Source organism: Heterodontus francisci, chromosome 34 (genome assembly GCF_036365525.1).
Source record: "Heterodontus francisci isolate sHetFra1 chromosome 34, sHetFra1.hap1, whole genome shotgun sequence".
In the NCBI taxonomy this organism is placed as follows: domain Eukaryota; kingdom Metazoa; phylum Chordata; class Chondrichthyes; order Heterodontiformes; family Heterodontidae; genus Heterodontus; species Heterodontus francisci.
The window spans coordinates 45,563,214-45,586,207 of NC_090404.1; the positions used below are offsets into that span (position 1 = coordinate 45,563,214).

The 22,994-nt window shown below is 45.5% G+C and overlaps 1 protein-coding gene across 2 annotated transcripts in view; it reads left to right on the forward strand.

Annotated features, from left to right (window-relative positions):
* Window positions 1-22,182, forward strand: part of LOC137349432 (zinc finger protein 229-like) — a 188,127-nt gene extending 165,945 nt beyond the window's left edge. Inside the window, exons 1-2 of one of the 2 annotated variants that reach the window (XM_068014951.1) lie at window positions 9,768-10,002; window positions 17,308-22,182. In XM_068014951.1, the coding sequence (XP_067871052.1) occupies window positions 17,669-19,015 (1,347 nt within the window). In that variant the 5' untranslated portion in view covers window positions 9,768-10,002; window positions 17,308-17,668 and the 3' untranslated portion in view covers window positions 19,016-22,182. The other variant, XM_068014952.1, reaches the window with a different exon arrangement.
* The last annotated feature ends 812 nt before the right edge of the window (window positions 22,183-22,994 follow it).

The following is a 22,994-nucleotide window of genomic DNA, read 5'->3' on the forward strand; positions in this document are numbered from 1 at the left end:
GTCTGTTTTCCCTGGAGCGAAGGAGGCTGAGAGGGGACATGATAAAGGTATATAAAATTATGAGAGGCATAGATAGGGTAGATAGCCAGAGTCTGTTTCCCATGGTAGGGGTGACTAAAACTAGAGAGCATAGATTTAAGGTGAGAGGGAGGAGATTTAAAAGGGATAAAAGGGGTAAATTTTTCACATAAAGAATAGTGGGTATCTGGAATGAACTGCCTGAGGAGGTGGTGGAGGCAGGAACAGTAGTAACATTTAAGAGGCATCTGGACAGGTACTTGAATGAGCAAGGCTTAGAGGGATATGGAATTAATGCAGGCAGGTGGGATTAGTATCAATAGGCATTATGGTTTGCATGGATGCGGTGGGCCAAAGGGCCTGTTTCTATGCTGTACAACTTTATGACTCTGTAAAAGAATCTTGTTTGCAGTGCAGATCTCATTATTACCTTAATGAAAACTAATCTCTTCAAAGGGTCCAAATATTAAGCAACATAAAAATTGTACCAGATCTTGCGAGCGGCAGTGGAAAAGTAATGAGACTAGTGTTGTACCTCTAGGAAGTAAATCCTGCACTCCGAGTCCCACTACCTGGTGGGACGTCCTGTCCCAAAGATCTGCAGGTCGTGAATCGGCCTGTGCAGTGACCTGAAGACCCATGGCAGAAACTCGAGACTTTGAGTAGACGTCATCCTCGAATCGAGGGACAGCCGACGACAACCTCTACAGTAACAAGTTTGAGGTTCTGTTGCATCATCCCCAAATCAGGCTCAAATGTTTGGTAATGGCCCTGTGACAATGCAGCAGGTCCAATAGACAGCTGTATATCCCAACAGTGATGAACACTTCTGGCTCCTGTTCTACTGCGTCAATTGATTCAGTGACAGCTGCATTTAACAGCAAGGTGAGCTGAAAATCATAACTATTGTATTGGACTGGCGAAAGGCAGCACTCTGTATATACATATTCATACATGTACAAAGTATTGTGACATCAGCCTCAGAAACCCAGTGACCAGTTATAGTGACTGCAGAGAACTCACAAAATCACAGAATTGTTACAGCAAAGAAAGAGGCTATTCAGCCCATCATGTCTGTGCTGGTTGTCCAAAAGTGCAATTTGCCAAGTGCCACTCCCCAGCCTTCTCCCCGTAGCCTTGCACATTCTTTCTTTTCAGATAATTATTCAATTCCCTCTTGAATGCCTCAATTGAAACTGCTTCCACCACACTTTCAGGCAGTGCATTCCAGATCCGAACCACTCACAGTGTGAAAACGTTTTTCCTCATGTTGTCATTGCTTCTTTTGCCAATTACTTTAAATCTGTGTTCAGATGTAGTTCAGATCACACATGGATCATCTGGTTACACCATTGGGTTATGGTATCATTCTTTTGGGCCTCCTTATCTCGAGAGACAATGGATACGCGCCTGGAGGTGGTCAGTGGTTTGTGAAGCAGCGCCTGGAGTGGCTATAAAGGCCAATTCTGGAGTGACAGGCTCTTCCACAGGTGCTGCAGAGAAATTTGTTTGTTGGGGCTGTTGCACAGTTGGCTCTCCCCTTGCGCCTCTGTCTTTTTTCCTGCCAACTACTAAGTCTCTTCGACTCGCCACAATGGTATCATTATGACCACATAATGGGCAGTACAGGCCAATTCAAACATAGGAAGCCTCGACCACTAACATAAATGGCCAGCAGTGCTGTACACAGGAAAATATCTTATGTCTGTAACATCACTCACTTGGCTAATTTCCTCAAAGAATTACAGGAGAGCAATCAACTGACGAAGTCATCCGATTTCCCATGTGGCCTTAAGGTGTTTTAAGCAAACATTGACAGCATCCTGTAAAATGCTGCTCAGCATTTTGCTCACTAATCATACTGGACTAAAAGGTCATTAATTCCCTAATTCCTAGCTTTTGCTCCTTTCCCTCAATATCCAGATTACATAAACCATTCTAGACAATCGATTGTCTGAACTATAGCATATGTACTTAATTGAATTCCTAAAGCTATTAACTAGTGTCGTACCCGTTTCTTCCCTTACTTTCCTATGGATCCTGCATCCCAGGTAGTTCAAACATTTTGTAGGTTCTTTATACTTTGTCTATATTCATAGCATACCATTGATCTGTGTTGCAGGTTACTAAGCCACATTGACTGGATCTGGGAATTTTGATATTGGTAGAGTTGCCATTAGTAAGCACTTTGATGGAAAAGTACACATTACTATTGACCATTCAAAATATACAGAAGGGCAACAAAAATGATGAAGAACCTTTTCTCCTTTTTACACAATGTCAAGATGCTCGCTGGCATTGATATTGAGAGCACATGTCATTAGCATGAGCCACTCTCCCTCCCAAATTAAATGTCATCTTTAAATGATGATGTGTTTTAACATTCATCAGCATATGCATAGCTCTAAGCATCTGTTTCCTGTTGATAGATAAGAAGACCAATTACTGCTGTCATTTATGCAGATGCTATCCACAGCAAAGTGCAGCCTTGCAAGTAGCAACTCAAATCTGTCATATTTTATCCCTCTATCTTTATTCAGTTTGTCCTTTTGATTTTTGGAAGCACATTTATTTTTCTGTTTCTTCCCAAGGCACATTGAGTTCATGTATTTTTTAAAACTTTGCGTGTGGCTCATTTAAAGTAAAGTGCAATGTGATTTGGAACAAGAAAGCAGATTTTAAATGAAATAATTTATGCCAATTTCAGATCATACTCATTTTTCAAAATCTGATAGGTTGACTCTCAGGATAGTTGCACTGTAACCAATGCACAGCACTTGTGGTGCAGGACAGTCTTTTCCAGATAATCTTAAGTAATGCCAAAACACGTATTGAAGAAAGATGGCCAGAGTTATACACCTTGTCTTCCATCACTATGATGAATGGCTTCATACTGACTACAGGTTTAGAGTGTGACTGGGTCAGTAGACAGTGAAAATGGAGATGAACAATGAATGGAATTCAGCCATACACCTGAGCAAACCGATAAGTGGAAATTCCAGATCACTTCAGTTGCTGCAATGCACAGGACATATTAAGTTTATACAGTTCATGCTCACTGCAGGATATTCACATTCAGTAACCAGCTTGTACAGAGTTTTCAGAAATTACTTCAGACTCAGACGGCTGTGTAAATGGAAGCAAGTTTCAAATTCCTATTGACAGACCAATGTTTTTGCTGCAGACCAGCGACTTGCCAGCTACTGATAGTGCACCATTCATTTGAAGCCATGTCAAATGAGCTGTGTCAGTTCTCAGATGGTCTCTGCTAAGATATCCCATGAAGGCAAAAACAAACATTGGGAATTGGTCTGTGTATACACACACCTCCTTTTTGGCCATTTACAGAAGACAGACACACTGAAGTTGTGAAGGAGTATGCAGTTTCACCCATTTGCTTTTCTGTTTGAAGTTCATTTCCACCAAGGTGGAAGACTATAAAAAATAAAGATGACTTAAAAACAGATAAAAAAAAACCTCTGGGTGGCTTAAAAAAAAAACGTAACTAACTGAACTGACAGCAAACTGACAGTCACATTGTTTTTTTTAGAGCCAATCTTTAGGTCACAATCGGAAAGGAACAAGCCAACAATGGATTTCCAAAACTCCAATGTCAGAAATTCGCAATTTGACGGAAATTTCTCAACCTCGAGTGACATGTGAACTCACTAGTGTTTCGGCAGGTGGGAGGACCGAGTGAATCCCTTCCAATACTCTGAGCAGGTGAACAGCCTGTTCCCAGTGTGAACCCACTGGTGTTCCAGCAGTTGTGATTAAGTAGTGAATCCCTTCCCACATTCTGAGTAGGTGAACGGCCTCTCTCCAGTGTGAACTCGCTGGTGTGCAGTGAGATCAGATGATCGCCTGAACGCAGTTCCGCAATGAGAAAACTTGAATGGTCTCTCGTCAGTGTGAGCACAGTTATGGGGCATCAGGTCAGCAGAACATTAATAGCAGCTCCCATAGTCTGGACATTTAAAATGTTCTCCCCAGTGTGAACGAGTGAATCCCTTCCCACACTCAGAGCAGGTGAACGGCTTCTCCAGGGTGTGACTGTGTGGATGAGTTTCCAGCTCTACTGGATAATTAAATCCATTTCCACAGTCCCCATATTTACATGGTTTCTCCCCAGTATGACTGCGCTTGTGAATCGACAGGGCAGATGATCGGATGAAACCTCGTCCACACACAGAACATGTGTACAGTTGCTTCCCACTGTGATCAGTGCTTTTTCCTTCCACGTTCAAAATCCAGTGAAATTTGGGTTACGATAAACTGGGTGACACTTCAGATCCTGATCTCACTATTGCTTTGCATTTCACAGCTGAAATTCCTCCCCTTCTAAAACCCTGAGAAATTGATTTAAAACAGAAAAAATGTATGTAAGAGAACCCACAAAAACACAAAGGCAGGTTGTGAAATGGAGCTGAATGAATCTGGTAATTTATGGGGCCGGCACCAGGAAAAAGTGACCATGAAAGCTGCTGGATTGACGTACAACCCCAACTGGTTCACTAATGTCCTTCAGAGAAGCGAACCTGCCACCCAGTCTGGACCTACACAAGACTGCCACTATGGGAGGGAGGAAAGAGAGGGTGAGGTGTGTGGGGCATGGAGAGGAGAGGTATTTTATATATCTACAACTCGACCAGAACTTTGACACAACCTCCCAAACCATCAACTTCCATCATCTAGAATGACCAGGGTAGCAGGTGTATGTGAACACCATCACTCCAAGTTCCCCTCCAAATCACACGTCATCCTGACTTGTCTGACATCCAGTACTGGATGAACAGCAATTTCCCCCAATTAAATATTGGGAAGTCTGAAGCCATTGTCTTCAGTTCCTGCTGCAAACTCCACTCCCCAGCCACCAAATCTATCCCTCTCCCTGGAAACTGTCTGAGGCTAAACCAGACCGGTCATAACTTTGGTGTCATATCTGACCCCGAGATGAGTTTCCGACTGCATATCAGCACCATCACTCAGACCGCCTATTTCCACCTCAGTAACATCATCAGACCTCGCCACTGTCTCAGTTCATCTGCCTCTGAAACGTACATCCATGTATTTGTTACCTCTCAACTTGACTATTCTAACACACTCCTGGCCGGCCTCCCACATTCTACCCTCCATAAACTTTAGATCATCCAAAACTCTGCTGCCTGTGTCCTTACTCGAACCAAGTCCTGTTCACCCATCACCACTGTGCTCACTGACCTACACAGACTCCCAGTTAAGCAGCACCTCAATTTTAAAATCCTCATCCTTGGTTTCAAATCCCTCCATGCCCTCACCCCTCACTATCTCTATAATCTTCTCCAGCCCTACAACCCTCCGAGAGATCAGGGCTCATCTAATTCTGGAATCTTGAGCATCCCTGATTTTCATTGCTCCACCACTGGTGGCTGTGCCTTCAGCTGCCAAGACCATAAGCTTTGGAAATCCCTCCCTAATCCTCTCTGCCTCTCTACCTCATACAGTCCTTAAAATCCACCTCTTTGACCAACTTTTATTCATCTACTCTAATATCTCCTTATGTGGTGCAGTGTCAAATGTTTCATTATAACACTGCCGTGAAATGGTTTGGAATATTTTATTACATTAAAGGCACTACATAAATACAAGTTGATGCCAACTTGGACATATATCACCATTCCTTCGTCATCACTGGGTGAAAATCCTGTAACTCCTTCCCTAACACTATTCAAGTATTGTGATATACTTGAACGAACATATTAGCATTGAAAAGGAAGAGGTATTAGCGGTTTAAGAGGGCTTAAAAGTGAATAAATCCCCAGGCCCAGATGAGATGTATCTGAGGCTGTTATGTGAGGCAAGACAGGAGATAGCGGGGGCTCTGACATAAATTTTCAAATCCTCTATGCCCACAGGAGAAGTGCCAGAGGACTGGAAGACAACGAATGTGGTACCATTATTCAAGAAGGGTAGCAGGGATAAACCAGGTAATTACAGACCAGTGAGTCTAACATCTGTGGTTGGGAAACTATTGGAAGAAATTCTGAGTGACAGGATTAATCTCCACTTGGAGAGGCAGGGATTGGTCAAGGATAGTCAGCATGGCTTTGTTAGGGGGAGATCCTGTCTAACAAACTTGATTGAATTTTTTGAGGAGGTGACGAGGTGTGTAGATGAGGATAAAGTTGTTGATGTAGTCTACATGGCTTTTGGTAATGTCTCGCATGGGAGATTGGTCAAGAAGGTAAGAGCCCATGGGATCCAGGGCAATTTGGTAAATTGGATCCAAAATTGGCTTAGTGGCAGGAGGCAGAGGGTAATTGTTGAGGGTTGTTTTTGCGATTGGAAGCCTGTGACCAGTGGTGCACCGCAGGGATCAGTGCTGGGACCCTTGCTGTTTGTAGTGCACATTAATGATCTCGACGTGAATATAGGAGTTATGATCAGTAAGTTTGCAGATGACATGAAAATTGGTGGTGTCTTAAATAGTGTGGAGGAAAGCCTCAGATTACAGGACGGTATAGATTTTTAAAAATTTTTTTATTTTAGAGATACAGCACTGAAACAGGCCCTTCGGCCAACCGAGTCTGTGCCGACCAACAACCACCCATTTATACTAACCCTACAGTAATCCCATATTCCCCATCACCTCTCTACACTAGGGGCAAATTGCAACGGCCAATTTACCTATCACCTGCAAGTTTTTGGATGTGGGAGGAAACCGGAGCACCCGGCGAAAACCCATGCAGGCACAGGAAGAACTTGCAAACTCCGAACAGGCAGTACCCAGAATCGAACCTGGGTCCCTGGAGCTATGAGGCTGTGGTGCTAACCACTGCGCCACTGGTAGATGGGCTGGTAAGATGGGTGGAGCAGTGGCAAATGGAACTTAATCGTGAGACGTCTGAGGTGATGCATTTGGGAGGACTAACAAGGCAAGGGAATATACAATGGATGGTAGGACCCTAGGAAGTACAGAGGGTCAGAGGGACCTTGGTGTACTTGTCCATATATCACTGAAGGCAGCAGCACAGGCCGATAAGGTGGTTAGGAAGGCATATAGAATACTTACCTTCATTAGCCGAGGCATAGAATATAAGAGCAGGGAGGTTATGATGGAGCTGTATAAAATGCTAGTTAGGCCACAGCTGGAGTACTGTGCTCAGTTCTGGTCGCAACACTATAGGAAGGATGTGATTGCACTGGAGAGGGTGCAGATGAGATTTAATAGGATGTTGCCTGGGCTGGAGCATTTCAGCTATGAAGAGAGGCAGGATAGGCTGGGGTTGTTTACCTTAGAGCAGAGAAGGTTGAGGAGGGATTGAGGTATACTAAATAAGAGGGGCATTGATAGGAAGAGACTTTTTTCCCTTAGCGGAGGGGACAATAACCAGGGGACATAGATTTAAGGTAAGGGGCAGGAGGTTTAGAGGGGATTTGAGGAATTTTTTTTTCATGTGGTTAGAATCTGGAACACACTATCTGAAGGGGTGGTAGAGGCAGGAACCCTCACAACATTTAAGAAGCATTTAGATGAGCACTTGAAACACCATAGCCTATAGGGCTACGGGCCAAGTGTTGGAAAATGGGATTAGAATAGATAAGTGCTTGATGGCCGGCACAGACAAGATGGGCCAAAGGGCCTGTTCTAAGCTATGTAATTCTATGACCTTATGTCCATTGTGGGAGCACCTTCACCACACAGACAGCAGCGGTTCAAGAAGGCCCACCATCACCTTCTCAATGGGCAACTGGGGATTCGCAATACATGCTGGTCTTGCTAGTGACTGCCATATCCCAAGAATGAAGTGAAAAAAAAATCTGTATATGTTTAACAGATTAAAACCTCTACCGAAATACTTGTTACCAAAACAATACCCTTTCACATTGAGTGCTTGCTGTCCGTTTTGCAACCTCATCTCTCAAAGTACTCGGGATTAAACCCAGCAGCTGCTCCTCCATCTCCACTCCAGATCAAACTGATGCAACAAAAAAAGACCTACACTGGAGGTCAGGGACCGACTTCCACATCCAGCACACATCCTGATACAAACCGGCTTTTAGTTGGTCCGTCTGTGTATCGCAACTGAGCTCTCTGAGCAACGCCTGCAATAAAACAAAAACAAAACTCTGAGGATGCAGGACATCTGCAATAAAAGGAGAAAATGCTGGAAATACTCAGCAGGTCAGGCAGCATCTGTGAAGAGAGAAACAGAGTTAATGTTTTAGGCACATCGAGCCACCGGAGCCTGCAGCCTGGAACTCAAAGTGGGAGAAGGAGGAAGAATGAGAAGAGGCAATATAGTCCAACAGTCACAGCAACCTACAATCCACCGACATTACCGAGATAGGGAGACAGAGTTCAGAAACACTCAGCAACACGACTCCAGTAAAAGATCCCATGAGGAAACGGGGGAGCAGTGTTTGTACCTGCCCTGATATCCCCCTCCCCAAGCCTGTCAGTCAAACCCCCCCACTCCTCCCAGTCCACAGCTCAGCCTAGCAGCTTGAGCCAGCCCTGCCCAGGTGTGGCCCAGTCCAAGGGGAGTCTTTGTGGAATCAGGGAGTGGGGGAAGGGGGACCTCCTGCCCTGTGCTGTGTCCCAAATGGTTCCTCTCTCCTTCCCTCCCTCAGGCCCCTTTATAACTGAGCTCAGTTTCCTTTAAAATTTTGTCCTTTGAGATTACGGTTTATTAATCCTTAGTTCCTCCAAAAGAGCTGGAAAACTGGCAGCCGTTAACCCCAGGACTGTCACCAGGAGAAGCCTCGCAGCTGCCGCCCCGCTCGGTGTTAACACAGGACCGGGAGCTTCTTATTGGGAGTTTTGAGGCTACACCGGGTGTGTCTGAGGCCTGCCCACCCACCATTCCCCGGCACCATCTATTATCCCTCCCCCCACTCCACCCGGGCAACATCCCTCCATCCCCACCCCAAGGCACCATCGCACCCTCCCCCCCACCTCGGTACCCATCCGTCCCTTCGCCCCGCCCCAATCCCTCGCCCCCTTCTCCCTCCGCCCTAATCCCTCCCACCCTTCTCCCCACCCCAATCCCTCCCCGCCTCCATCCCCCGCACCATCCTGGCACCATCCTTCCCTCCCTCACTCACTCAACCTCCACCAGCAGTATCCCTCCCTCTGCTGCAGATGTAATTCGCACTGCGCATGCTACTAATCCTGCTTTGAACGGCGCCTGCACACTGCTTTCCAGCGCCGAGAATGCTGGGTAAAGGCCATTGACCATCTCAATCAGAGCAGCGGGAGGGAGCGACGAATATTCGGGAATGGCGAGCAGACGGGCGAGGGAGCTAAAGCGGCAGTTGAGCGTGCAACTGGACGTAGAGACTGAAGCAGCGATCGAGGGAGGTAGCGTGGATCTGAATGCGATGCTGACCATTGAGGCAGTTTGGGTTTAATTCGTTTTTTTGTGTCAAATTGAGCAGCGCCATATTTATTACTGGCAGCTGCAGACCGTGACGTTTCAATGTGACTGCATTTGCGCATGTGCCAGTGAGGCACCACCGAGTGGTTGCGTTGCCAGCAAACGCGCGCGTCCTTAATATATGTTCACTGTTTTATGCCATTTTATTTCGCTGAGTACGAAACATGAACTTCCCGTCAATTCTAGTATGGAGAAATGGCAGCTTATGCTGCCCAGAATGCCCGGCGCGGAGGAACAAGGCCTATCTCATTCAGCAGGGCCGCAACACGCAGGCGCGTGCAGGCCCCGCCCCCGGAACCCGCATGTCGTCGTGGAGCATGCGCGGTGGGGCTCCCGGAAGTTGAGCGGGGCCGAAAACAGCCTGAACAACACCGAGTCTCAGCGGCTCTCAGGCCCCGAATCAGAGCTGCCGGGTTCGGCGTTCGTGCGGCGAGGGCCCCGGGGAGAGGGACGGGGCACCATTAAAGCGATGGTGCAGCCGCTCCCCCATCCTGGGCGCCGCCGCCACTTCACGGTTTCTTCTCCCGTTTCCACCGAGTCAGGAAGCCTGTGAGTTGATTGGCTGGTAAGTATTGTAGCTTTGTTCCCCTTTCTCCAAAGTTCGGAAGTTTGTCCAAGGAGCTGGAAATTAAACATTCCAGTTTTCATCAGAATAAAGGGGCAGCTTCCTGAGATTTAACTGACACCAACAGAAGGGAAGTGAGTAGCTGGTGAGTCTTCTCTTTTAGTTTTAAGTAGTAACGTTTATTAGTATTACTAAGGTTTATTATCGAATAGATAGAGGATTGATAGGGCTGCTCCAACCTCTACAGTGCACATCCCGTGCTCTCGAAAACACAAAATTTATGGCCCATTGTGTGGGCTGGAAAAAGAGGTATCCAAATTAAACCCACTTTCTCGTTGTTCCAACCTCAGAGAGATCGTCAACATGACAAATACGAGATATGAACGCCTATTTAACAAATTACATGAAATTTCAGGTTTTAAGTCTTTTATAACAACGGAAAGAAATCCCCAATTCACTAAATAGCCCTTTGTAAATAGCTGACACCCTTAATTACAATCAGTTATTTTCTTTACTTCTTCAACACTTGAATATCTCACGCCACATAGTTATACTTTAACACCATCCTTTTTGATGCCAAAATTGTTTGTAGTTAAAAGTCCCAAATTCCTCCCAGTTGCAATGTGCTGGATCTAACAGACTTTTCAAAACAACAATATTTTCTTCGCTCCCTTCTCCAAGCACCTATGACCTGGACAGCCGTGGATAATGTGATTTCCGATGATCCTGTGGGCCCTTTACACCTCCGCAAACCTCAATTCTCAAAAAAGGGTTCAACTTTTCACAGCCTTTCGATGTATATTTTCAGAGAGTAGGCGTTTTCTCTCTCTCTCTGTCTCTCCAGCTGCCCCTGCTGGCTGCCTTCTCTTGCAGCTTCCATTGAGGCCTCACCCCGATGGGTTCTCTTCTTACAGCCTTCTTGAGGCACATCCTGTGCCTTATGGGAACACCAGGATACTTTCCATGTTCTGGATAATCATTTGTGCAGGAAGTTTTGTCAGTCGCAGCAGCTGGTGCTCCGGATTTCGGAGCATGAACAGCGGCTGGTGTCACTGCGGCACATGTGAGGTTGAGAGCTCTCTGGACAGCATGTTGATAAATGTGGTCACCATACAGGTTTAAGAGTATGCAGGGACAGAGACCATGGGTGGCCATCAGGCAATCATGAAGAAACAAGCAGGTAGTGCAGGAGACTCCTGAGTGCATCTCATTGTCTAACCAGTATTCAGTTCTGAATACCGATGAGAGTGATGGTTCATCTGGGGAGTGCAGCCAGGGCCAAGTTCATGGCACCACGGGTTGCTCAGCTGCACAGGGGGCAAAAGGAAGACTGGAAGAACAATAGCGATGGGAGACCCATTAGTTAGGGGAATTGACAAGTGTTTCTGCTGCTGCAGATGTGAATCTAGGATGGTGTGTTTCCTCCCTAGTGTCAGGGTCAAGAATGGCACTGGAAGGTTGAAGAGCACCTTGAGAGAGGTGTTGAGGGGTTGGGGTGGGGGGTGGGGAGCTGGTGAGCAGCCAGCAGTCATGATCCACATTTGTACTAACAGCATAGGTAGAAAGAGGGATGTGGTCCTGCAGTCAGAATTTTGAGAGCTGGTCGGAAATTGGCAAGCAGGACCTCAATAGTAGTAATGCTGTTGTGAAGAAGGCTTTTGACATGGTCCCATGTGGCAGACTGGTTAAAAAAATAAAATCCCATGGCATCCAGGGAAATGCAGCAAGGTGGATACAAAATTGGCTCAGTGGCAGGAAACAAAGGGTAATTGTTGATGGGTGTTTTAGTGACTGGAGGGCTGTTTCCAGTGGTGTTCCGCAGGGCTCAGTACTGGGTCCCCTGCTTTTTGTGGTATATATTAACAATTTGGACGCAAATGTAGGGGGCATGATCAAGAAGTTTGCAGACAATACAAAGATTGGCCGTGTGGTAGATAGCGAGGAGGATAGCTGTAGGCTGCAGCAAGATATTGATGGTCTGGTCAGATGGGCAGAAAAGTGGCAAATGGAATTCAACCTGGAGAAGTGAGGTGAAGCATTTGGGGAGGTCAAACAAGGCACGATTAATGGGAAAATACTAAGAAGTGTAGAGGAAATGAGGGATCTTAGAGTGAATGTCCACAGTTCCCTGAAGATAGCAGGACAGATTGATAAGGTGGTTAATAAGGCAGATGGAATCCTTTCCTTCATTAGCCAAGGTATAGAAGATAAGAGCAGGGAGGTTATGCTGGAACTGGATAACTCATTGGTTAGGTCACAACTTGAGTACTGTGTGATGTTCTGGTCACCTTATTACAGAAAGGATGTAATTGCACTAGAGAGGGTACAGAGAAGATTTACGAGGATGTTGCCAGGACTGGAAAAATGCAGCTATGAGGAAAGATTGGATAGGCTGGGGTTGTTCTCCTTAGAACGGGACTGGAAAAGCACTGAGATACACAAAGCCCTGGTTAGACCACACCTGGAGTATTGTGTTCAGTTCTGGGCACCACACCTTCGGAAGGATATAATGGCCTTGGAGGGAGTGCAGTGTAGATTTACCTGAATAATACCTGGACTCCAAGGGTTAAATTACGAGGAGAGATTACACAAATGAATCATGGAGTCATTACAGCTCAGAAGGAGGACAATGAGCTTTTTGATTCCATCCCAGCTCTCTGTAGAACAATCCAGTCAGTCCCATTCCCCCACTCTATCCCCGTAGTCCAGCAGGTTTATTTTCCCCAAGTGCCCATCCAATTTCCTTTTGTAATCATTGATCATCTCCACTTCCACCACCCTCGTAGGCAGTGAGTTCCAGGTCATTAACACTCACTGAGTAAAAAAACTTCTTCCACACATCCCTCTTGTATCTCTTCCCTGAAATCTTAATCTGTGTTCCCTAGTCCTTGCACCATCAGCTAATGGGGACAGCTTTTCTTTGTCTACCTTAATAAACCTGTCATAATCTTGTACACCTCGATCAGACCTCCCCCTCTACCTACTTAGTACCAAGGAGAACAACCCCAGCTTCTCCAACCTAACCTTGTAGCTAAATTCCTCCATTCCTGGAACCATTCTGGTAAATCTCCTCTGCACCCTGTAAGGACCTTCACATCCTTCCTAAAGTGTGGTGATCAGAACCTAACTCAATCCTCTGGTTGGGGCCTCACAAGACTTTTACAGAGGTTCAGCATAATTTCTCCGATTTGCATTCAATACCTCTATTAATGAAGCCATGATCCCAAATACTTTGCTAACTATCCTCTTAATATGTCCTATCATCTTCAAAGATCTTTGCACATGAACCCCCAGGTCCCTTTGACGCTGCACACTCTTTATAAATGTGCCATTAAGTGTATATTTCCTCTTCCTATGCCGTGTGCCAAAATTCATCACCTCACAATGGTATTATTCCCAGGAATTTAGAAGATTAAAGGCTGCTTTTAATGAAGTATTCAAGATATTGATTGGAACAGATAGAATTGAGAGAAACTATGTCTGCTGGTTGAGGAACCTAGTACTAGGGGTCAGAATATAAATGCTAGAGCCAGACCTTTCATTAATCCACCCCTGGGCCCTGTTAACCCGAGCATTAATCCACCCCTGGGCCCTGTAAACCCGAGCATTAATCCACCCCTGGGCCCTGTTAACCCGAGCATTAATCCACCCCTGGGCCCTGTTAACCCGAGCATTAATCCACCCCTGGGCCCTGTAAACCTGTGCATTAATCCACCCCTGGGCCCTGTAAACCTGTGCATTAATCCACCCCTGGGCCCTGTAAACCTGTGCATTAATCCACCCCTGGGCCCTGTTAACCCGAGCATTAATCCACCCCTGGGCCCTGTAAACCTGTGCATTAATCCACCCCTGGGCCCTGTAAACCCGAGCATTAATCCACCCCAGGACCTGTAAACCCAAGCATTAATCCACCCCAGGCCCTGTAAACCTGAGCATTAATCCACCCCTGCTGTCTATGCACAGAATTAGAGCCCAGAAACTGGCCGTTCAGACCCACTTGTCTGTGCGGTGTTTATAATACACATGAGCCTCCTCCCAATCTAATTGCTTCATCCCGCCCTGCCCCCCCATCCCTCTATTCTCTTCTCCCTCATAAACATATTGCGCCTCCCCTTAAACACATCATTGTTATCAGCTTCAACTACTCCACGTGGCAGAGAGTTCCACATTCTCACCACTCTGAGTAGAGAAATTCCTCCTAAGTTCTCTATTTGACCTGTTAATGTCTGTATTATATTGCTGCCCCCTTGTTCTGACTGACTGATAATTTTAAAGACCTCTATCAGATCTCCTAGTCTTCTCTTTTCCAGAGAAAGGATCCCCAGCCTGCTCAATCTTGCTGGATAGTAACATCCTCTCTGGTGACATCTTTGTAAATCTATTCTGCACTTTCTTCAGTCTTCAATATCCTTTTTAATCTGGAGACCAGAACTGCTCATAGTCCTTCGAAGTGAGGTTCTCTATAAATGTAACATTCCCTCCCTGCTGTTACATTGTATTCCTCTCGAAAAGAACATCAGCTCTTTCTTTGCTCTCTTATCGACTTGTGTTGCTCCTTTTAGTGATTTATGTGACTCTGTTCCCAGATCTCTTAGCTCCTCTGCTCCATTTAATTTCTTACATTCTAACCAATAACTGGCCTCCTTATTCCTCCTCCCAAAATGAACCAGTTCACATTTCACTATGTTGAATTTCATTTCCCATTTATCTGTCCAGTCTGCCAGTCTGTTTATGTCTTCCTAAATTTTAGTGCACTGCTCCACATTATTAGTTCTATCACCCAGTTTGGTGTCAACTACAAGTTATGAAAACATCCCTCTAATTCCAGAGTCCAAATGTGGATGAAGAACAGAATTCCCAGTGTACTTCACACCATAGTTGATGGCCCAGGCACTCGGGTTTTTGTATAATTTATTTAATAATTTTGTTCATTGCCTCTCCGACCCCAATCTCCATGGAATGATGCAAAATATCCATTCAACATTTGCAGCTTTCAATGGTGGATTCGTTACCCAGGACTCCCCCTGGGCCAGAAGGTCCCTTATCAATGACTACAAGAGCCGAGTGTAGCAGCGGGGGATCAGAATGTGCTCTGAGCGTGTGCAGTGTGGGTGATGGAGAGGGACTGAGATGGATCAGGTGGTTCGGGAGGCAGGAAGAGATTGTGGGTACAGGGGCGGAATTCGAGTCATGGGTGCACTTCATAGAGATCTGGGGTAGGCCAGAGACCCCATGTTTACCTCATGGAGACAGGCCCAGGGGGGGAGGGCTCATTGGACGCCATCCTGGACAGGGCGTAATCAGGTCACGTGTGTGGCCATCTTGGTGAGGGCACAGTTAGTGGGCGGGGCTTCACAGTCTGTTCTGAACCGGGTCCTAGTGCCCGGATGGATGAGCATCCTGGACAACAGGGTTTTGAGCAGCTTCGCCCACTCCCAGGCTGCATGTGATGTTTGCAGTCTCGAGGAGTCCATGGGTTTTATAAACATTCAGTGTGAGAGCTGACAGCTGCCATCTAGTTACCTGAAGGGGCTGCTCCTCAACTTAGAATCATAGAAATTTGCAGCAAAGAAGGAGGCCATTCGGCCCATTGTGTCCATGCCGGCTGACAAGGAGTCATCCAGCTAATCCCACTTTCCAGCTGTTGGTCCATAGCCTTGTAGGTTAGGGAGTTCACGTACATATCCAAGTATTTTTTTTAATGATATGAGGGTTTCTGCCTCTACCACCCTCCCAGGCAGTGAGTTCCAGATCCCATCACACTCTGGGTGAAAACATTTCCCCTCAAATCCTCTCTAAGCATCCTACCTCTTACTCTAAATCTATGCCCCCTGGTTATAGACACCTCAGCCAAGGGGAATGGTCCTTCCTATCCACTCTATCTAGAGTCATCATAATTTTATACACTTCAGTTAGATCTCCCCTCAGCCTCCTCTGTTCCAAAGACAGCAATCCTCAGCTAACCAATCTTACCTTATAACTAAAATTCTCCAGCCCAGGCAACATCCTCATAAATCTCCTCTGTACCCTTTCTAATGCAATCACATCTTTCCTATAGTGCGGTGACCAGAACTGCATGCAGTACTCCAGCTCTGACCTAACCAGTGTTTAATACATTTCCAGCATAACCTCCCTGCTCTTATATTCTCTGCCTTGGCTAATAAAGGCAAGTATCCGGTATGCCTTATCTACCTGCCCAGCCATATTCAGGGATCTACGAACATGCACTCCAAGGTCCCTCTGTTCCTCTATACTTCTCAGTATCCTACCATTTATTGTGTATTCCCTTGCCTTGTTAGCTGTCTCCAAATGCATTACCTCTCTCTTCTCCGGATTGAATTCCATTTGTCACTATTCTGCCCACCTGACCAGTCCATTGATATCTTCCTGCAGTTTACAGCTTTCTTCTTCATTATCAACTACATGGTCAGTTTTTGTACCATCTGCAAACTTCTTAATCAAGCCCCCTACATTCAAGTCCAAATCATTGATATATAGAACAAAAAGCAAAGGACCCAGTACTGATCCCTGCAGAACCTCACTGAAAACAGCCTTCCAGTCACACAAACACTCATCAACCATTACCCTTTGCTTCCTGCCTCTGAGCAGATTTTGGCTCGAACTTGCTGTTTTGCTTTTATTTTCATGACCAGTCTGCCTAGTGTGACTTTATCAATGGCCTTGGTTACAGTTTAACCCCATTCTCCTAATCTCTGGCCATTCGGTGTGGAGGTGGGGTGGGGAGGTTGGAGGATCTTTTCCTGGACCTGCTCTTGGGCCTGGTTAAAACACCACCCACACCCACAGCCCTTTCGATGACCTGCCCTTCCAAAACCTCCCAGTCCCCCCAATGCCCTCCTCTCCCTCACCTCATCCACCCCAAACCCACCCAGGTTTGTATATTTGAACACTCAGTTCTCACCTTCTCCATCTCTCTCTCGCTCAGGCTGAGAAACAATGTGTAGGTCCAGGATGTACAGGGACCATGTTGGGAGTGGGGGTGTCACTTTAGCTGCTGCCCTGTCTTCCGTGGTCTTGTCTGTGCCGGGGTGGCCTTCTGCAACCGGTGGACACCTCAGGATACAGAGTGTCTCGTGGACACTGGGAGCAATGTTCTGGTTTAGTTGGGAAGGTTCCCTTTGCTTCTGTTACAATTTGTTGCTTAATTTGGCTTCTTTTAGTTTGAATGGACCACATGTTTGGGGGAAACAAGAGAGGAAAGAATGTTCCATAGAAACTAGAACTGTCTGTTCTGAATTTCTATCCTGGACTGACAGTGCTGACTTTTGTAAACTCCTTTTACAGGGTATTAGAATGGGAGGGTTTACTGATGGGAAATTCAAACCAAACATCACATCAAGACCTGACAGTCACTCGATTCATCAGGACCTGAATATCATCGGCCTTTGAAGGTGGAAGGAGAAATGTTTGTCTGTTCTGTCTGTGGGAAAAGATTTCAAACATCAGTGTGACTGGAAAAGCACCGAGACACACACACCCGAGTGAGAGTGTTCCAGTGACTGACTGTGGAAAGAGTTTTAACCAGTTACACAGCCTGAAAAAAAATCACACCATTCACAGTGGGGAGAAAATGTACATGTGTTCTGTGTATGAGCGAGGCTTCAACTAATCATCCAACCTGGAGAGACACAAGGACACCCTCACCATGGAGAAACGGTGGAAATGTGGGGACTGTGGTTTGGTATTCGGTTTTCCATCTAAGCTGGATATTCACCAACGCAGTCACACTGGGGAGAGGCCGTTCACCTGCTCAGAGTGTGGAAAGGGATTCACTACTTCATCCCATCTGCAGACACACAAGCGAGTTCACACTGGGGAGAGGCCATTCACCTGCTCAGAGTGTGGGAAACGTTTCACGACTTCGTCTCATCTGCAGACACACCAGCGAGTCCACACTGGGGAGAAGCCATTCACCTGCTCAGAGTGTGGGAAGGGATTCACTCAGTCATCCACCCTGCTGACACACCAGCGCGTTCACACTGGGGAAAGGCTGTTCACCTGCTCAGAGTGTGGGAAGGGATTCACTACATCATCCCATCTGCAGACACACCAGCGAGTTCACACTGGGGAGAGGCCGTTCACCTGCTCTGAGTGTGAGAAAAGATTTGCTGATTCATCCACCCTGCTGACACACCAGCGAGTTCACTCCGGGGAGAGGCCATTCACTTGCTCCAAGTGTGGGAAGGGATTCACTCAGTCATCCACCTTGCTGACACACCAACGAGTTCACACAGGGGAGAGGCCGTTCACCTGCTCAGATTGTGGGAAGGGATTCACTACTTCATTCAATCTGCTGATACACCAGAGAGTTCACACAGGGGAGAGGCCATTTACCTGCTCGGAGTGTGGGAAGGGATTCACTACTTCATCCAAGCTAATGACGCACGAGCGGGTTCACACTGGGGACTGGCCATTCACCTGTTCTGAGTGTATGAAGGGATTCAATACTTTGTCCACCCTGCTGACACACCAGCGAGTTCACACTGGGGACTGGCCATTCATCTGCTCAGAGTGTGGGAAGGGTTTCACTCAGTCATCCAACCTGCTGAGACACCAGCGAGGTCACACAGGGGAGAGGCCGTTTACCTGCTCTGAGTGTGGGAAGGGATTCACTACTTCATCCCACCTGCTGACCCACCAGCGAGTTCACACTGGTGAGAGGCCGTTCACCTGTTCGGAGTGTGGGAAGGGATTCACTCAGTCATCCAACCTCCTGAAACACCAGCGAGTTCATACTGGGGAGAGGCCATTCACCTGCTCGGAATGTGGGAAAGGATTCACGACTTCATCCCACCTGCTGACACACCAGCGAGTTCACACTGGGGAGAGACCGTTCTGCTGCTCAGAGTGTGGCAAGGGATTCACTCAGTTATCCAGCCTTGTGGCACACCAGCGAGTTCACACTGGGGAGAGGCCATTCACCTGCCCAGATTGTGGGAAGGGATTCGCTCAGTCATCCCACCTGCTAAAACACCAGCGAGTTCACAAGTAACTCAGGGATGAGAAGTTTCTGACAAATGGCAGATTTCCAGCATTGGGGTTTCGGAAATTCACCATTGGCTTCTCCCTTTCAGATTTTTTTTTTAATGCTGGCCTACTACAAATCTTTTTTTAAGTAATCTTTATTTTTTATTTTCTTTCACGTCGGTGGAAAGGAACTTCAACCAGGAAAGCAAGTGGATGGAACTGCATATTCCTTCACAACTTCAGTGTATCAGTCTTCAGTAAATTGCTAAAAAGGAGGTTGCGTGTACACAGACCTGTCATGGGGAAGGTGGTAGAATCGATCATTAAGTAGGCTATAACTGGGTGCTTAGAAAAACTCAAGGTTATCAGGAATAGCATGGTTTTGTGAAAGTCAAATCGTGTTCAACCAATTTATTGGAGTTCTTTGAAGGAGTGACGTGTGCTGTGGAGAAAGGGGAGCACGTTGATGTACTGTACTGGATTTCCAGAAGGCATTTGAGATGGAGCCACATAAAAGGTTATTGCACAAAGTAGAAACTCATGGTGTAGGGGATAACATATTAGCATGAATAGAAGATTGTCTGGTTGTCAGAAAACAGAGAGTATGCATAAATGGGTCCTTTTCTGAGTGGCAGGATGTGATGAGTGGAGTCCCGCAGGGGTCTGTGCTGGGGCCTCAACTTTTTACAAAGTCAATGATTTAGATGAGGGGAGTGATGGCCTGGTGGATAAATTTGCAGATGACTCAAGGATAGGTAGGAAAGTATGTTGTGAAGAGGACATATCGATAGTTTGAGTGAGTAGGTAAAATCTGGCAGATGGAGTATAATGTGGGAAAATGTGAATTTGTTCACTTTGGCAGGAAGAGTAAAAACTGAGTATTACTTAAATGGAGAATGACTGCAGAATTCCGAGGTGCAGAGGGATCTAGGTGTTCTAGTGCATGAGTCACAAAAAGTAATAAAGAAGGCTAATGGGATGCTATCCTTTATTATGAGAGGAATTGAATATAAAAGTAAGGATGTTATGTTTCAGTTATACAGGGCATGGTGAGACCACATCTCGAATACTGTGTGCAGTTTTGGTCTCCTTATTTAAGGAAGAATGTAAATGCATTGGAGGTGGTTCACAGGAGGTTTACTAGATTGATCCCTGATATCAGTGGGTTGTGTAATGAGGAACGGTTGGACAGACTGGGCTTGTTTTCACTGGAGTTTAGAAGAATGAGGGGAGACTTGATTGAAGTATACAAGATCCTGAACGGTATTGACAAGGTGGATGTGGAAAGGATGTTTCCTCTTGTGGGTGAGTCCAGCACTAGGGGGCACAGTTTTAAAATTAGGGGTTGTCATTTTAGGACAGAGACGAGGATAATTTTTGTCTAAGGGTTGTGCAATTTGGAACACTGCCTCACCCCCCGCCCTATGTGAAAAGGTTGGACAACCCTGCTGTAAATTTTGAGTCAGTGTGAAGCCATCTTTTTGCACCATAGTGATGGAAGGCAAGGAGTATAACGCTGGCCATCTTCAATGTGTGGTTTGTCATTACGTAAGATTATCTGGAAAAGACTGTCCTGCAGCACAAGTGCTGTGCATTAGCTACAGTGCAACTATCTTGTGAGCTCTCTGCAGTCACTATAAATGGTCACTGGGTTACTGAGACTGATGGCACAGTAATCTGTACATGTATGAACATGTATATACAGAGTGCTGCCTTTCTCCAAGCCAACATAGTTGGTGCAATAGAACAGGAGCCAGAAGTGTTTATCACTGTTGGGATATACAGCTGTCCATTGGACCTGCTGCATTGTCACAGGGCTATTAGCAAACTTTTGAGCCTGATTTGGGGATGATGCAACAGAACCTCAAACTTGTTACTGTAGAGGTTGTTGTCGGCTGTCCCTCGATTCGAGGATGACGTCTACTCAAGGTCGTGAGTTTCTGTCATGGGTCTTCAGGTCACTGAACAGACTGATTCTTGACCTGCAGATCTTTGGGCACATGGGGCAGGACGTCCCACTAGGTAGTGGGACCTGGAGTGCAGGATTTGCTTCATAGAGGCACAACACTAGTCTCATTACTTTTCCACTGTCGCTCGCAAGATCTTTATGTTGCATAATATTTGGACCCTTTGAAAGGGAAAACCACATTTTTCATTAATTTTCATTAAGATTATAATGAGATCTGCACTGAAAACAAGATTATTTTTAGTTGAGAATCTTTATAATGTGACTAATTATATTAAATTATAAAACCTACCACGAGTCATGATATTTAAAAACAAGTATTCTATCTATAGAGGCACCACATTTGCTAAAGTTAATAAGGTTATTTTCCTCTTTTGTGCTTGGAGGTAAATAATTGTCTAAAAGAAAATTGGATCAGGAGTATCACATGCTCCTAACAGAATGTATGTGATATTCCTGTCCATTTAAGTTAATGGACAGTAAATTGGACAGGCTGTATAACTGGTATACAATCCTCCCTACCTGGTTTGACTTTCTGCATCATTCAGGTGATTATGTCACAGCACAACATAAGAAAAATGACCCAGATTATGTTCAAGTTTCTGGATTGTCAATGTCCCATAAATGTTTACTTTTTATTAATTTATATACCTACTGATTTGTGCACATCACTTACCAAGGCACCAGAATGTACCATCTGGTATTCATATATATATATATATATATATATATATATATATATATTGCTTTCCATTAAAGTTGACACATCTTCACAGAACACCTTTTACATGAACAAGCTATAAATAGGCAGAAGCAGGACATTGAGAACATGAAGCTCTGTAAAACCAATTATCAGCTGTCAGTTAAGTCTCATGAAATTGTATTCTGAGTACAGTGCAATTTTATTCATTACAGATGCAAGATTGTACAAAATTACCATTACCCAACCAGTCTGCTTCAATAACAGTGTTATAATTACATGATTCCTTGTCAACAAAATTCAGACTTTCTTGTCTTTGGCCATTAGTTTTCAGACCTTTTGGTCTTTGGCCACTCTCACCCCTGCATTTGTTACTTGTTTTTGTGAAATACTCTGCCTGTTAGTGCTCAACTGTTGGATAACTCTGATTACATTTATATGTGTTTAAACGTGTCTATAAAGTGTCTGTGTGCCCAGATTTAACTAAGTTGTGATTTGTAACCAATAAATGATGTTTCGGGCATGACTTGTAGTCTGGTATCTTGGTGATTTGTCAAGAAAGATTTAATTCATTCACTCAGCAGCTCAAGAGGAACCAGATTGAGGTTTAATGAGCATAAGAAATAGGAGCTGGAGGAGGCCATTTGGCCCTTCGAGCTGCTGTGCCACTCACCCAGATCAAACACTGGAATAAAAATCCTCCTCCTGGGGTAATTGGATGAGTCCAGGTCTGATAACAGTGTCTGATTCCTGGTCTGATGCTGCTGTTGGCAATGCACAAGTTCTGAATCTATTAGTTCCTGTTAGTATCATGTTGCGTGCCCCTGTCTAGCATGTGGGAAACCGGGGTTATATTTTTGTGATGGGGTGATTGTATATTTTAAGACATCAAAATGTTTTCTGGTGTAGTTTCATCTTAAAATACCACAGGGAAAATCAGAAGTATAAAAATCAAGAGGGAATGTTCTCTGAGAATTGTTTTGAGTGAAGACTTTTGTATCACCAGGTGCCCTCACACTACATAGTGGTAGATAATTGTGGTCTCCTCCACACTAGGGAGGCTAAGCACCAACTGAGAGGCCACTTTATGGAACACCTGCCTTCAGTCTGCAAGCACGACCCTGCGCTTCCTGTTGTTCACTTTAATTCTTTACCTTGCTCCTAGTCTGACCTACATACGAACTAGGAGCAGGAGTGGGATATTCAGCCCTTCGAGTCTGCTCCATCACTCTGTAAGATCATGGCTGATCTCTTTGTGGACTCGATTCCACTTTTCTGCTTACCCCAGATATCCTTTGACTCCCTTGCTTGTCAAGAATTTCTCACCTCTGCTTCAAA